Raw genomic sequence first — 14704 nt, forward strand, 5'->3', positions numbered from 1 at the left:
GAGATTTCAGACTATTAATTAACAAAACGGCAACGGCAATACAGACTTCAGAGAAGGGGACGCAGTTCTATGTTTCACACCAATTCCCCATTTAAAAAGCGATCGCTGTGCAGCTTTACCGAAAGGGATTTTAAGAACTACAACGCGAGGCCAACGAAAACTGCAGCTGTTGTGTGTTCACGTTTTCCATAAAAATTGACTTAGTCATTTTAAGTTGCAGATTCGTGGATTTTAAAGTCCCGAACGAAGAAGGAGACATCAACAAGAAAGCCACTAAATCGTTCTAAAGGTGCGTTTTTCCTTTTGGTACATTTCTGTCTACCTCTGCAACAAAACTTTGCAGAAAATTTGCACTTTGTGGAATTAGTACGCACATAACGATGAAATTTCCTCAAGCACCCCTCACTCTACCGGAATTCACATCAATTTCACTCAAATGATGAGAGAGCTTTAAAAAGTCGGGAAAAGATGCCAACATTGATTGTGAATGACAATCCCGTAGCCTTTCCTTTCCTTAATTCTAGGACACTAGATGATCAATACTCCGAAAGAAATTCTACGAGAGGAAAATCAAGGTCCTTCTTTAACTCACCTCAAGCTGTTCCAAGTCATCAATAAACCTCTTGCTTACAGATACCAAAGCTTCCTGAGGCCACTCGTGGAACCAGTCAATTGCGGTACAGTTAGTAACAGCAGGGAACTTACGGCTCCTAACACGAAGGGTGGAGCCCACGGGAGAGAAGCACAACACAACCTACCAGCGGTGAAATAATAATTTAACATTAAAGATATGTGATTGTTGATTCAAATGTGATCAAAGTGGTACAAACCAGAATGTGTCCAGGATTGCAAATACAATAATGTAATGAAACACTTGGTGGCGGGTGCATGTACTTACGCAACGTTTTGATTGGCTTATTTAATCATCAGCGTGTGTCGCCAATTTACTTGATTTTGGTTGAAAAACACTCTTACATTCCACGTTTCACATTCCTTTAGACTACCCCGGGGGCCAGAGGTAGCCGCGCTATACAGAACGAGACAAATTTTATGGAAATTGTAAAGATGGTTCAGTTCGTTGCAACGTCCTGTTTTACCTTCAAGTTTCGCCGCACTCTTTCAATGAAAAACATCCAGCAGTTTTCTCTGGTATCTTGGAGACCAGCACCCTTCACTTCATTTCTAACGCCGGAAATGATGTTCTCCACTTCATCATCAGCAAACAGACCGGGGATTTCACCCGACGCCAACAGATCGTTGATCAACACAAGAAAACTCTCCTCGGGTACTTGTGCGTCGGTCAGCAAAAACACAGTGCCGATGTTTTTCAGTCCTGCCTTTGTGCACAAGTTTGCTAGATCAAGCTGGTGGGAGGATACAAAAGAAGTTTCAATACGCGTTTTCACAAAGTTATCACCCAACTCTAATTTGGATTATAGGAAAGAATAAGTATTAGTAAACTTTGTTTGAAACACTGATTTGGTGGTATGGATGGCAGTTACTTGCTCTACTGACTATTGCGAGTAGTCTCACTTCAATCGGGAAGCCGCGGTGCCTTTATCGCCCGTATCGATTTTATAGAACATGCTAGCTAGAAGGAGGAGCTCTCAGTCTTCCAAAACGGTAAGAAGATCGTTGTGCTTGTGCTTACGTTTGCGCTTGTGGTAAAGGCACTGTGTAAACCAAACTTCACCGCCACGAATAACTATAATTTAAAAAACTTGACAACGGCGTATTATGTTGATTAAAGGAGCCTTCAAGGATTGATCAGGTAATAAGCTCTGTACACGACTGTGAAAATAGGCTGACATGGGTTAAATTTTCAAAACGATTCTAAAAGGAGAGAGCTTAGCTGTCAGCCATGGAAATCTCCCTTAAATTACAGATTTTAAGGGATAGGGGGGGGGGGGGGGGGAGGAGACCATTTCAATCAATGATGACCCCAGGATACTAGGAAAAAATCTCTAATGCTTGGATGCTCTTTTTATAGTCAGGCTTATTTTTTTTATACAGTCGATTTTTGATATTCGTTACTTGTAATGATTTAGCCAAGGTCGTCTCTAGCGAGAAGGAACTTTCACCACACACCTTCAAGTCTGGAATGCCATATCCCTTCCTGAGTGTGATTTGGAAAACTTCCAGTGCACTGATAAAAGCGGCCAGACGAGCTAAACTCTGTTTACCGCTGCCACCAACACCAACTAACAAAGCGTTACCACGTGGGGACTCCAAGATACGGTTAATACGGCAACTACAAAATACAAAAAGCAAGAAACAGATAAATCAGAAAACAATAACCTGGTTAGGGACACCCACATATTACGTAAAATGTAACATTTTGCTCAAAGGTTTTTAGCTAAGACTGTATTTCAAATAAAAGCGGATCGAACGTTGAATTTTTTGGGAGGATAGGGGGACGTTAAAAGTGCCGCAGAATAGAACTCAGCTCTCAGGTACGAAACCACAGGACCGATGGATAAGTTTAAAACCATCGAAGGCGTCCAAGTCGGAAGTCGCTGTCATGAAAATTAGCAAACATCCAGACGATACTTGGTCACTTACACGTGCTGCATAGCGTCGTCAAAAAGCACAAGATTCATGACCGCATTCACTTCATTGTAGTTCTCTAGTGCTTCGGTGAGAAGTTTGTTTAATGATTCCCAGCCCTGTACAGCTAAGTATTTCGGCTCTCCAATTCCGGTTGCAAAGTGACAGTACATGTTTGGCTTGGCATACAGAGTCTCTTCTTCAAAGTCCTGTTATGAAAAACAGGATGAATCTATCAGTGAGTAAAAATGCAACGCATGGGGTAAAACTTATCATCTTCCCATTACATAACATTTACTTTGAGGGGTGTAATGTAAGCAGTCTTCCAGCTCAATTTATGAAAAAGGGCCATAAAATGAACTAAAAACATGTCACCGTAATTTAACATAAGACCGCGAGAAACCGAGATAAGTAATTTATTTATGAAGCATCTTGATCTTTACATCAAGAAACAAGAAACAACTCGAACTTTTAATTTCGTGGGTCGTACTGTAGAATACCAGTCCATGGATCGGGCAATTATCACGTAATTCACCTAATTTCAAGCTGACCTTCCATTTTTGTCACTCGAGGCCACGATTCTTATGGTCAGCACCGAAAATGGCCAAAAGTCGTTACTACTGTTGTTCTTGTTATGATAATAGGGACCTTTAGATCGAGGAACGACGACGACTACGAGCACGAGTTTTCCATACTGAGCATGCGCATAAGGCCGACATTTTTCGAAATGCGCGTGCTCAGCAATTCTAAAAACTGCTCGCGTCAGCCCATGATTCAAAATAGTAAGCGCTTTCCGAGCCATTGACTCAACACGCCGGTGCTTATCCCCGGTGTCCGTAGCATTAAGCGACTAGGAGTATTTTTAACTCCCCCCTGGATGGGAGGCTAGTCCATCGCAGGGTTGTACACAAACGGTTTAATGGTCACTTAAATCCGTTTGTGTTGACCTATAGCTCCACTGGCGCGTGCACTCGAATGAGCGGGTGACGCATGCGTAAATGCTGATCTTGTAACTCTCTCATTTTTCCTGATTTTGCAACTTTACTCGTTTATATCTCTGCTTCTGGACGGTGAATTTTTTCCATTTTTTGCACGTTAGCTTAGATTAATTTAAATCGTTTGTCTTTCAAATTTATAAAATTGTGTGGGTGAAAAAAAAAACTTAGAAACATTTCAAAAAAACTGATTTTTCTGAAAAACTGACCTACAGATTTTGTTGCATTTTAAATATTTTAAAGATTATTTCCAACATTATCTGGTAACGCTGAATGGGAAGATTTCACCGTCCCGTTTTTTCAAAAAACACAATATATTTTGATTTTAAGGCTCAAAGAAATGCCTTATATCGTTGCCATGGTATCGTTATTTTGGAAGAAAATGTGATGTGAGAAATCTATGATGGGTACTTAATACCCCAGCCAAATTTCGTCTTGTATCTAAGGACAGAGTAGGTTTATTTGTTTGAAAAAAGGAGAAACTATTTCGAGCCTCCCTAAAGTAATTTTTTAACGTTTAGTTTGAATAAATTTAAATGTAGCTTAGACCCAACGTTTCCACACTCCTGTCTAGTGTCTTCATCAGAGGTTGATCCAATCTTAAAGACGCTTTGTCACGTTAATTTATGGTGTTTAGGAGGAAATCTTTAGTTAATCGGGATTTAAAACTCTAAAATGGTAATGTTGAATTCCTTTACTGATAAAATTATCGTCACATTACAAACAAGATGATTGAAAGAAACGTCTGCCCAACTTTTTTTCAAGATTGCCCAAATGCAATCTGTTTCAATCCGGCTTGTCCATTCGTGTCCATCCATACTTTTCTTTCCTTTTGCTGTATTTCTTTGGTTGTTCAACAGTTTTAAGTGGTTTTTTGGGCATCTTGGGTGTCATGTTATTGCATCATTTTGCGTGACATGGCCCCTTTAAGAATTTTTGATGTTGTTTATTGCGGCACAAAAGTATGAAAATCGCAAATTTTCCCAAACTTTATGAATAATTGTTGCACAATGTCACGGAAAATTCGTATGTGTAATCAAATGGCGACAAGTGAAATTAGGAAATTATTTCACGCGCGTTTTGTCAAAATTCTGATAATTTAAGGCGAGGGAAATTACCAGAATTTTGACAAAACGCAAGTGAAATTATATCTTAATTTCACGAGAAAACCATTTGATTACCTTTTAATGTCGTGGGTGACAAATTACGCTCACAACCGTAATTGTAAAATCGCTCGAGTACTTTATCCAACTGCTCGGGAAGAATCATCTCCAGGTTTTTCTCAAGGCTATTTTCGTCACACTACTTCTCAAAAACTCTCACCCAGTTAATTGTGCTCTTTCACGTATTTAAATTTTCTGCCGCTTCTTTTAATTTCGTAACTTCTTCAATGGTCACTGTCTTAAATCTAGACGGCACCTTGGCTCTGATCGAGATACAAGAGATGTTACCATAGCAATTTTGTAATTTCACATGTGAAATTATAAATTAACGCTAAAATTTCGCGCCTAAATTAAGGAGTAATTTGCCACCCATGATATTAAAAACGCTAATATCCTGTTAAACAAACCTCGAAAACTTTCTTGGTAATATCTGCCTGAATTCTATCGTAGTTCTCCATGTCTTTTTCGTCCACAAGTTTGTCTCTGTAAACGCGATCACACTCGTGCATCCACAACCTCACCAAGTCCATCGGACTCTTAATACACTCTGCCGTTGAAAACAGGATTCCCTGCAGAATATATCGCACAGTGTCATTGGAGCAAAAAGAACGACAAAGTGACCAATGAAAGATCGCAGCACAGCCAAAGAACGGTTCATGCCAAGCGCGGGAAGAGATAAGATTAGTGAGAAAAACAGCGGGAAAAATGCGATAGGTGCAGAGAGCAGAAAAAACAAGAAAGCCTATTAAAGAAAATCAGTTGGCAACCGACGCAAAGGGCGGGAAAATAAGCAATTGGTGTAAAAGGCGCAAAAAAGTATATCCGGTGGAAAACGAAAGCACTAAGTGGAACCAAGTCGGGGAAGCGTTTATTAGACGCAAAAACACTGGAAATTGATAAACAAAATTATGATAAGATAATTTTTAAAATCTTGTGATTAATGATTTGACTGATTGAGTCACTGTGTCAGAGGAGGTTGAATGAAACACAAAACTAATACCAAAATTGCAAAAATTACAAAAAAAGAAAACAAACCTGGAAGATGTTGGACAAGTCTCGAAGGTTGAAAACATAGTGAAATTTGACCGCCGTGGGCAAGAACGTTGAAGTGACCTGATATCGATAGAAAATAAAAACAAGACTTTTTAAAAGCAATTTGAGTACTTTGGCGGCAAAAGAAAAAAACAACAAGGAAAAGGGCTCATGAAACCGGGAAGCTTTGAAACGACAATGTTTACCTTCTGATTCATGGAAAGGGCTGCTTCAACAAGTTTTTCCGCGCTTTTCTGTACAGATTGTGGCATACCAATAGCACTGATGTGTCCGCTCAAGATGCTCAAGTAAATAGTCTTAAGGGCATCCATCCCGGGAAAACTGATGGCAAATACCGCAAAATGGCGCTAAGGAAAGATAAAGTTTAACAAAGTAATCAGTTTCAAAAGCTGTGTTTTGAATCAATTTCTAAAACCTCCACTCCAAACGTGAAAGAGTGAAAGCCGTTTAAGTGCAAGTCAATGTTGTTTTTCCAGTTCAGGCTCTTCAGAAAAGCTTCGGTGGATTTTCGTATTGACAACGATTACATTTTGAATTGACATTTTTATTGCCGTTGCCGTTGCCGTTGCCGCTGCTTGAGGTCCCTATAAATCGTTGGACACGGGAAGTTAACGGTCCGTAAGATTGATTGTGTCTTTTGGCAATTTCAAAGCCCATTGTTGACGCTCATTTACCATGCGCGTGCATTTAGCGTCGCAATCGCACATCATGTCGTACAATGCGAGCGCGCGCGCAGGTGGAAAAATGGCAAACATTTTAACCTCGGTTGTTATTTAAACCCGGGTTATCATTAATCGGCATTCAAAAAACACTAGCTCCTGGGCATCTTACTACAAACCTGTAGACGTGGATTGATGGTGAAGCTTCCGGCTGTTGGGTTCATGCAAGCAACATACTGGCAGTTATGTACTTCCTTTAAACTGAGCTTGGCTCGATCGTACCAGTGATTGTAGTCCAAGTGTTGTCTGATTAGAGTGTGAGGCTGCACTGTGCCGTATGTGTCAACCTAAAACAACACAACATCAACATTAACTTTTCCCAAACTCGCTTGCTTCGTATATCAATACTGAATCTTTACATCATCCAAGGCATAGATCGCAGAAATAAAATGCGATTGGAATGACTCGCAAATTGTTAATTAGTAACAATGAACCTACCATAGGCATGTTCATGTCGTCGATAAAATAAATTAGCTTTTTGGTGCCGGGAGGCCCAAAGTTGCGACCAGCTTTCTTTTCCAAGGGCTTTTCCAATACAGCCTGCAGCATAGCGGATGTAGTGTAGTAGTTGAAAGGCACATTAGTCACCATGACATTATCAGGGTCCATTGCTGCGAATTTGTCTCCCACCAACACGGTTTTACCCGTGCCCGCGCTCCCGACAAGCATGATTGGCCTGCGTTTCTCCATTAAAAGGTCCATGAAGTAGCGCACACGAATGGTTTCTTGAGTGTGCACGAGAACGGCCTAGAATCAAGGAGAGAGAAATGATTGAAAACTAAACTTGTAACTAAGCGAGGACTGGAGCCCGTTTCAAACGTTGAACTTTACATGTGCCGAATCTAATGCAAACGAGCGAAAACAATAGATTTTTCTCATTTGCATTAGATTCGGCACATGTAAAGTTCGACGTCTGAAACGGGCCTTAAGCTATTTAATACAAAGGCTAGAAGTTCGGCCAAAAGCCTATTACTCTGGCACTCAAATAGGCTAGTTCAGTTTCACCCCTCATGCCATTTTATGAGCTGACACCAAAAATAAATATCTACCTGTAAAGGCATCTCGGAGTCCAGTACGAACTTGGGAACTTTCTCTGTCCACGGAACAAACTTGTGGGTCTCCGAGTCAATGAAGTAGTCAAACACGGTTCCAGCAGAAGGAAACTTGATGGTCTTGAATTCAGTTACCCACCACTTCGAGAATTCCACTCGGTAATCGACAAGCTGTCAAACGAAAGCATGGATACCTTATTTTGGCCAGCAAAGTTAACGTTATGGTATGGTGAAAGCCATTATGTATTAGGTATCGACGCGAATGGAGTTGTTTGGTTTTACACTCTGTTCTTGGAGGCTATTGTCCAAATTCACCGTTGGGGTATTTGAGTTGACTTGATTATTTTGTCTTCTGGGCCCAATTGTTCGACGGGTGGATAGCGCTATCCACTGGATAACTCAATTGGTTTTGTTAGTGTTTATCCGCTGGATAGTGATTTATCCGGCGGATAGCGTTATCCACCCTTAGAACAACCGAGGCCTGGATTAGTTCGCTGGCTCATTCATTAAATCAATTTACTGTACACTCTTCCAAATTTTGTAAACTCGTTAACAAAGCGTCTGATATTTCATTTTATAACGCTTGCTTGCACACTTAGATGGATCTTTTGGTTACATCGTCTATTCCATACTAGGTGTCTTCGTTAATGCATCACAGTTTTTCTTAGATTTCTTAAAATCAATTTAACTTGGAATTTTACGGGATGCAACAATAACAGGGCAATTTTCCAATGTCGAAAAAGGTAGATCTTATTCCAAACAGGACCTTTTAATTTTTTTTGCCTGCGCTCAAACTTGCACTTCGAAAAACGTGCCTGTTTTAGGATCTTTTATATATTAACAGACAGAGCTCAAGTGCGTCGTCGCATACAAACCTGATCCTGGAACATAGCTCCACCAAAGGCCCAGACTGCCGCAAACACGAAATAGAGCTCATAAAGCTCCTTGTTACAATCTGGTGGAGTGTTAGTGGGATTCAGAAGGCACTCTAATAGGTAACACAGGGTTGTTACCATGGTAATATCAGGAACAGGTGTGATCTTCTTAAAGCGACCTCGCAGCGTGTCAAGACAGATGGGAACGTACTTATCAAACAGGATTTGCAAGTTGGCTTTCTCGGATTGGACTTCGCGAGTGTCAATCCAACTCGATACGTATCTAATGGCAGAAAAACATGTCACTTTCAGACGGGACGTTTAGAGACATTTTTCCAAGCTCGTTCATAAATACATACCCCGGTCCCAAAGGTTTTTTTTTTATCTTCGAGAGAGCCGCGAAGAGGCGAGAAAGAAAATCCTCTGGTTACCTTGGATTTCAATCTCACTTTCATGCAGACCCCAGCTGTCAAACGCTTCAAATTGATAATTAAAAAAGGGACCAATGACAACTTAGCAATCACGCGTTCCCTCGGTATATTACCAATCAAACGAACCAATCATATTGATTTGCGTGTTTGTAAAAATATCAACCAATCCGAGGCTGAGGGTCAGATCCTGACCCTGACGTCTTCATGAAAGTGAGATTCAAGTCCAAGGTAACCAGAGGATTTTCTTTTCTCGCCGCTTCGCGACTCGTCTTCACCGCTTCACAGCTCTCTCGCGGCTCAAGAAAAACCTCTGGGACCAGGGTCATAAATACATGATGTTACGTGAACTAAATGGAGTACGACAAAACGGTATTGTGTAACAACGTCTCAAAAGTAATACAGACGACTTGGGAAACATATCTGTATTGTTTCTGTTTACTTTAAAAAATAATAATCAAAATTCAGATATCCCGAGGGCAGAATGAGGACTGATATATTACTGTGGCTGGCAAGACTAAGTCTAAGAGGACTGAGCGTCTCTCCTATGTAACTTTTATTTTCTCTTGTAAACACACATGGTTTCTGGGTTAGGATCAAATGCTTCAGAAGTACACATGTCTGGCCGATTAGTTTTAAGTCAATTCCAAGGGTCGCCGTAATTGCTGCCTACTACCTCCTTTGATAACCGAAACAGAGAAAATAAAAGCTAAAGAACTTGTAGGTACGTGTACTCACGGATTCCAGCCGACATCAGCATAGTTGAGAAACAGAATTCCCGCACGAGACACAGTAGCTGGCGTGGCTGTCTTCAGATGACCGATTTCAAATAATAATCTCATGGATGGAGTCAGAGGAACACGCTCATTACTGGCCAATGTCAAAACCTGTGAACAACAAGGTCATCCTGAGCTTCGGCGGGCTTACGACTTGTTGCGAGGAATCTCGCGAGGCTTTACTTAAGTTACGAGCTTCACTCCATTTTACGTGAAACGTGAAGCGGCAAGTCGACGTTTGCCGTTTCACGGTAAACGTGATTCTAAATCTCTCTAATGCCTGGGTCCCGTTTCTCGAAAGTCCCGAAAACGTTTCGGGCTCGAAAAGCCATTTGTTTTCAAGGCAACGAAAAGCAAAATGACTGTGAAGTTTGACGACTTAAATCCTCTTCGTTCTTGAGATACAAGGGGAATTGTGTTACCCTAAAATGGCCCGTAAACTTTCGGGACTTTCGAGAAACGGGCCCCTGGTCCGCGTCCCTCGCGCATCACGGCTAAGGCAATCTAGTATCTTGAGCACTCGCTGAAAATTTCTCAAAAAATCTCACGGTGTTCTGTTCTTAGCGGGTTTGCATTACCTTATTGTCATCCATGACCGTGTTTAATGACTCGATCCACATTGGATCAATGTCACCATCGAGTACAATCCACTTCGGGCTGTCATTGTTGATTGATGCCAAATCTCGCATGATAGTGGAAAACAGACCTGAAAAAGCGTAAGGAAAGTTAATCAGTCGTCACCTTATTTTTGTAACAATAGGAGTATGTATATGACGCCATGTTGGCCAAGACGGGTTACCAATACCCGTATTGACAAGGCAATATTTCGTCCCAGATAGAGCTGAGATATCCTAATTTGGGAGTGTTTGGCTGTGTACTATATTCTAATAGCTAAAAAATACAGCATAGCTCTTGGCTTTCATCTCTAAAGCGTCAGTTTTTGAGGGCCAAGTGGCAGAAGAACTTGGAATTTAAATATCCGTCATAAACAATTACTCACCGTCCTTCCATTCCCTGGTAGCAGGGTTTATAAATCCAAACAGTTCATCAGCTGTCACAGCCTTGGGGTTAATATCATGCAGAAGTGGTTTTCTCTTCTGGTTCTGGTAAGTCTTGTTCAGTGTCTTGATAACCTGTGTTTTACCAGTTCCAGCTGGACCAAGAACAAACACTGAATGTCTGACGGCCAATAATTCTTCCAACTGAACAATTTTGAGGATGAAACTGTCCTCAGTTTGAAGTTTAAGATCCTGGAGAAAATTGCACAGGTAATCAAGTTTATATTTGAGTTTCTTATTCCAAGTAAAAAGTGTTACGTAAACATAATATGGCGACCAATAATCGCACACACCTATTCCTTGCCGGAGGGAAACGTTTTCTTTGAGGGGAGGGGGGAGTGAGTGAGACTGATTATCTGAGTAGGCCAGGGTTGTGTGGGTGAACTGCTACCGTTCAGAGAGTTTTTCTAGGTCACCAGAAAGTATGAACTTTTATTTGTTTAATTCAAATTGAAATGTAAAATTAAATTGAACAACCGGAGAGGCACAGTCAAAACCTAGGTGTTCAGTAAGTCTTAAAAGAAGCGGTAAAAACGGCATATAAAGTCTTCCCTCTTATGATTTGGGCTTTTGACATTTCCATAATGAAATAACTGAAACGTTCAAAAAAAGAAGTTGAAAGTGCCACACCAAAGAGAAAGGCAATACTCAAGTCTCTTGTTTCACTCTAATCATTGTTCTGTAATTTGGATGCAAAGTAATTACAATATCACTCATTGATACTTGTATCAGATCTGGAGATTAACAATGGCTCACTTGCTCCACACAATTGGAATATATTTAGTTATAACTACATTAACTAGAAGAGTTTCGTCGGGACTTGATCAACAAAAAGTTATTCTCACCAAGGCAGACTTTTTCACCAATGCTTCAAAGTCCATGTCACGTTTTCTTGGTACATCAAGAGCAGGAAATAAATCACCAATCAGACCCATAAAAACAGGAACATCATCCGTGACAATCTTGGGGATGTTAAAGTCACGCAATGCGCGCATCAGTACTTGGTCTTCAGGACGCTCCCGATCGCTTCGCTTCAGCGAGCCAGCAACGACCAATACGGACTTGATCGCACGGAGACCCCAGTCATAATGGTCCTGAAATGGAGTTTTGCCGACATTATTTTTCACAGATCTTTTAACGTGTAAGAATGAATTCCACACAGTGAGCGGCTTTAAAACCCGAAGCAAAATTCGTTTGGCCAATCACAGCAGACACAGACAATCGATTGCGTTTACCACACTTGAAGCCGGACAGAGGAGATAATGGTAGGAGAAAATCACAGTTGGTTTGCACTAATTTACATTTGTTACTACAGTATTGGAAAAAAATGTTAGAAATACAAAACTAAGGCAGTCTTCGAATTACTTCATAACTCAATTGAAAATCTCTCTGTATGCCAAGCCCACCATGCAAAGCCACTGAAATGTCTCAGTTTCAGCAAATTACTTGCAATATTCAGTTCCGTAATTTGATAACTAAGATCCCAGGGCTATAATCAGATCCATATCATAAAAACTTACTCAACGTGCCCTGGTGCCCGATTCTTGAAAGTTCCGAAACTTGGGAGGCCTTTTTTTCGGGTGTCATAATTCCCTCTGTATCTTAAGACCGGAGAGGTTTTCTATAGTCTATTAGTCATTAAACTCCAAAATCACTTTGTTATCTTGAAATCCTGCCGAAAGAGAAAGCCTATCAAAAATGGCTTTTTTGGCCCGAAAAGTGTTCGGGACTTTCGAGAAACGGGCCCCAAGAGAGGTCGATTGAGACTCGTGTGCCTATTAAAGGGTAGAATAATGACAGAATGAGGTGAAGTGAAGTGACTGAAGGAACGGATACTTCATCAAGTTTAGGCTAAAACAGTAGCTTGTGCAAATGTAGCCTACGTTGCAAGTGTTTCATAGCAACGGGTTTCATGGCAAGACCTAGGGACGAGATTTTCGCTGTTTTGGCAGAGCGAAAAATGGGCCGAGAACAAAACTTTCAGAGTGGGGAGAGGGGAAGAGGAAGGAAGGTAGATTTTGGTAACCAACGGCTGGTCGTTGTTTAGGCAATGCTACGGCATTACCTGTTTGGAAAGAAGCTCTTTACATAGTGAGTACAAAGTGATAAACTTCCTGGCAAGCGCTCGGGCATCCACAAAACCTTCAGCCACCAACATGATTTCACAAATCAGCTCGAAGTCAGGCACCACCATAGCACAAGGCCTAAAACACAAAACAAAAAGAACCTGTCAACATTCTACTTTCCTCTGTCGGGGCATTTCAAGCCTGACACTTATCTCATCTATGACGTTTGAATCGATCCGCATTAACAACGGTCAGCAGAAACAAACTATTCTGACACGATTTGTGTTATCCCTCCTTTCACAAAAATTTGCACTGATAGGAATTTCGCATCAGACGTATTTCATCATCAGTAATGCCCGGTAAACTGCGAACTCCACTTGATGAGTCTGAGATGGCATCTCAAATCCTCCAATTCAGAATGGAGCTGATTTTAAGTCCCAAACCGGAAGTTGAGTCTAGTTCTCATATTCTGATTTCCTGTTTTTGAAATATGAAATCAAGGACATGAAGACAAGATAAAAAAGGTAACAGCGCATTCTAAAGAAAAAGCACTCTGTGCAGTTGCGAAAGAAGTCTAATAAAAATTCAGGCATGAGTGGGATCTAAACCTTTGACCATGGGATTAACGGTCATCACTTCTTGCCATCCCTCAAACTGACATTTCCCTTTTTATTCAACTTATACGACGTACAGTCTACTTTAGACTTCAAATCTACTTCAACGAAACAAAGATTTTAAACATGCTGAGAAGATTCACGATAGGCGAGGCAAAGAGTTGAACCCGGATCGATGGCTTCACCTTGAAGTTTCCGATATCCACTAGACTAACGAGACAACCTCCAGGAAAATCGATTTTTTTAGACTATTGAAATAGTAGTACCCAGCAAAACAATTGAAAGTTAACCGTCTTCAACGGGGTTTTTAGACCTAAATACTGTAGATCAGCGCGGTATAGCTTAGAAACGCTATTTCTTGTTGAACTAAAGCTGTAATTCTGCCTGTTTTCATTCTTTTTAAAGCGGTAAGCTTGTCAATATTAACATGGGATATTGGGTCGTGTAATTGTTACGAAATGTCCAATGTCAGTTTGAGGGATGGAAATTAGTGTTGACCGAGATTAACAGTAAATAGTAGCGCACAGTGCTCTCCAATATAAGCCATGAAGCCACCTGGGAGTTGGCCACATACACTGTACAAGTTGATTTTCTGTCTCGTACGAAGTCAATGTATGTATGTCTGTATGTATGTAATCAAGTCGCTACGTTCACTATAATTATCTAAAAAACATCAATAATCTCCACTCCGCAAGTCAAATACATGATATAGACAACCCTTTTTCCCGAATAAATTTGTTTTTAGGAACAGGTTTTCCCCTTGACGCTGAGATAGCTCTGTTTTGATTGGCGTTTACAGCAGTGCATAACGGTTGACTCCCAAGCCCATGGGAGATATGAGGCCCTTCATAAGCTCCTGGCTAACAAGCATATTCTAAATGCAAAAGTACAAGAAGATTACATTACCGGAATAAGGCTTTGAGATTTTCCGGCAGCTCTGTCCTGCCGGCATATCCAGGGTTCATGGTGATGAAAAGTCCAACAGTAGGCACAAGGGAAATTTCCTCTCCTTGGAAGATGAAGCGCTTTTTCTTGTCTTTGATTGCGTCTTGAATTGACTTGACCTGCACTGCGACCACGGACAACACCTCAACTGAGATGCGGTTAAACTCATCAAAACAGCCCCAGGCCCCCGTCTGTGCCAGTCCTTTGTAGATGTTACCAATGGACTGAAAAGAGGGGGTAACCAAATTTACGTGAGTACAACTATGATGCGCCTAAATGAAATTTAGAGTGGTAAAGAAAGAGAATGTACGCCAATATACCCAGGGGTTTTGTTATGCTGCACATCGTGACTCCTAGTATTCAAGAGTTGAGGGGGGTATTTGTCGCATTAGGGATTTGCCCGCATATTTAGT

General features: G+C 41.0%; 1 protein-coding gene across 1 annotated transcript in view; it reads right to left on the reverse strand.

Moving 5' to 3' along the window:
* The window catches only part of LOC137972036 (dynein beta chain, ciliary-like), a 62873-nt gene that overhangs the window by 20368 nt on the left and 27801 nt on the right, over positions 1 to 14704 (reverse strand). The window contains exons 28-44 of the mRNA XM_068818838.1: positions 14253 to 14515; positions 12732 to 12870; positions 11512 to 11760; positions 10609 to 10858; positions 10187 to 10314; positions 9571 to 9719; positions 8405 to 8687; positions 7527 to 7700; positions 6916 to 7224; positions 6597 to 6764; positions 5944 to 6105; positions 5741 to 5818; positions 5113 to 5274; positions 2563 to 2756; positions 2089 to 2251; positions 1098 to 1364; positions 593 to 754 (exon numbers count right to left, since the gene is read on the reverse strand). Coding sequence (XP_068674939.1) covers positions 593 to 754; positions 1098 to 1364; positions 2089 to 2251; positions 2563 to 2756; positions 5113 to 5274; positions 5741 to 5818; positions 5944 to 6105; positions 6597 to 6764; positions 6916 to 7224; positions 7527 to 7700; positions 8405 to 8687; positions 9571 to 9719; positions 10187 to 10314; positions 10609 to 10858; positions 11512 to 11760; positions 12732 to 12870; positions 14253 to 14515 — 3300 coding nt within the window. The remainder of the gene's footprint in view (positions 1 to 592; positions 755 to 1097; positions 1365 to 2088; positions 2252 to 2562; positions 2757 to 5112; positions 5275 to 5740; positions 5819 to 5943; positions 6106 to 6596; positions 6765 to 6915; positions 7225 to 7526; positions 7701 to 8404; positions 8688 to 9570; positions 9720 to 10186; positions 10315 to 10608; positions 10859 to 11511; positions 11761 to 12731; positions 12871 to 14252; positions 14516 to 14704) is intronic.

This window comes from Montipora foliosa, chromosome 9, assembly GCF_036669935.1.
Source record: "Montipora foliosa isolate CH-2021 chromosome 9, ASM3666993v2, whole genome shotgun sequence".
In the NCBI taxonomy this organism is placed as follows: Eukaryota; Metazoa; Cnidaria; class Anthozoa; order Scleractinia; family Acroporidae; genus Montipora; species Montipora foliosa.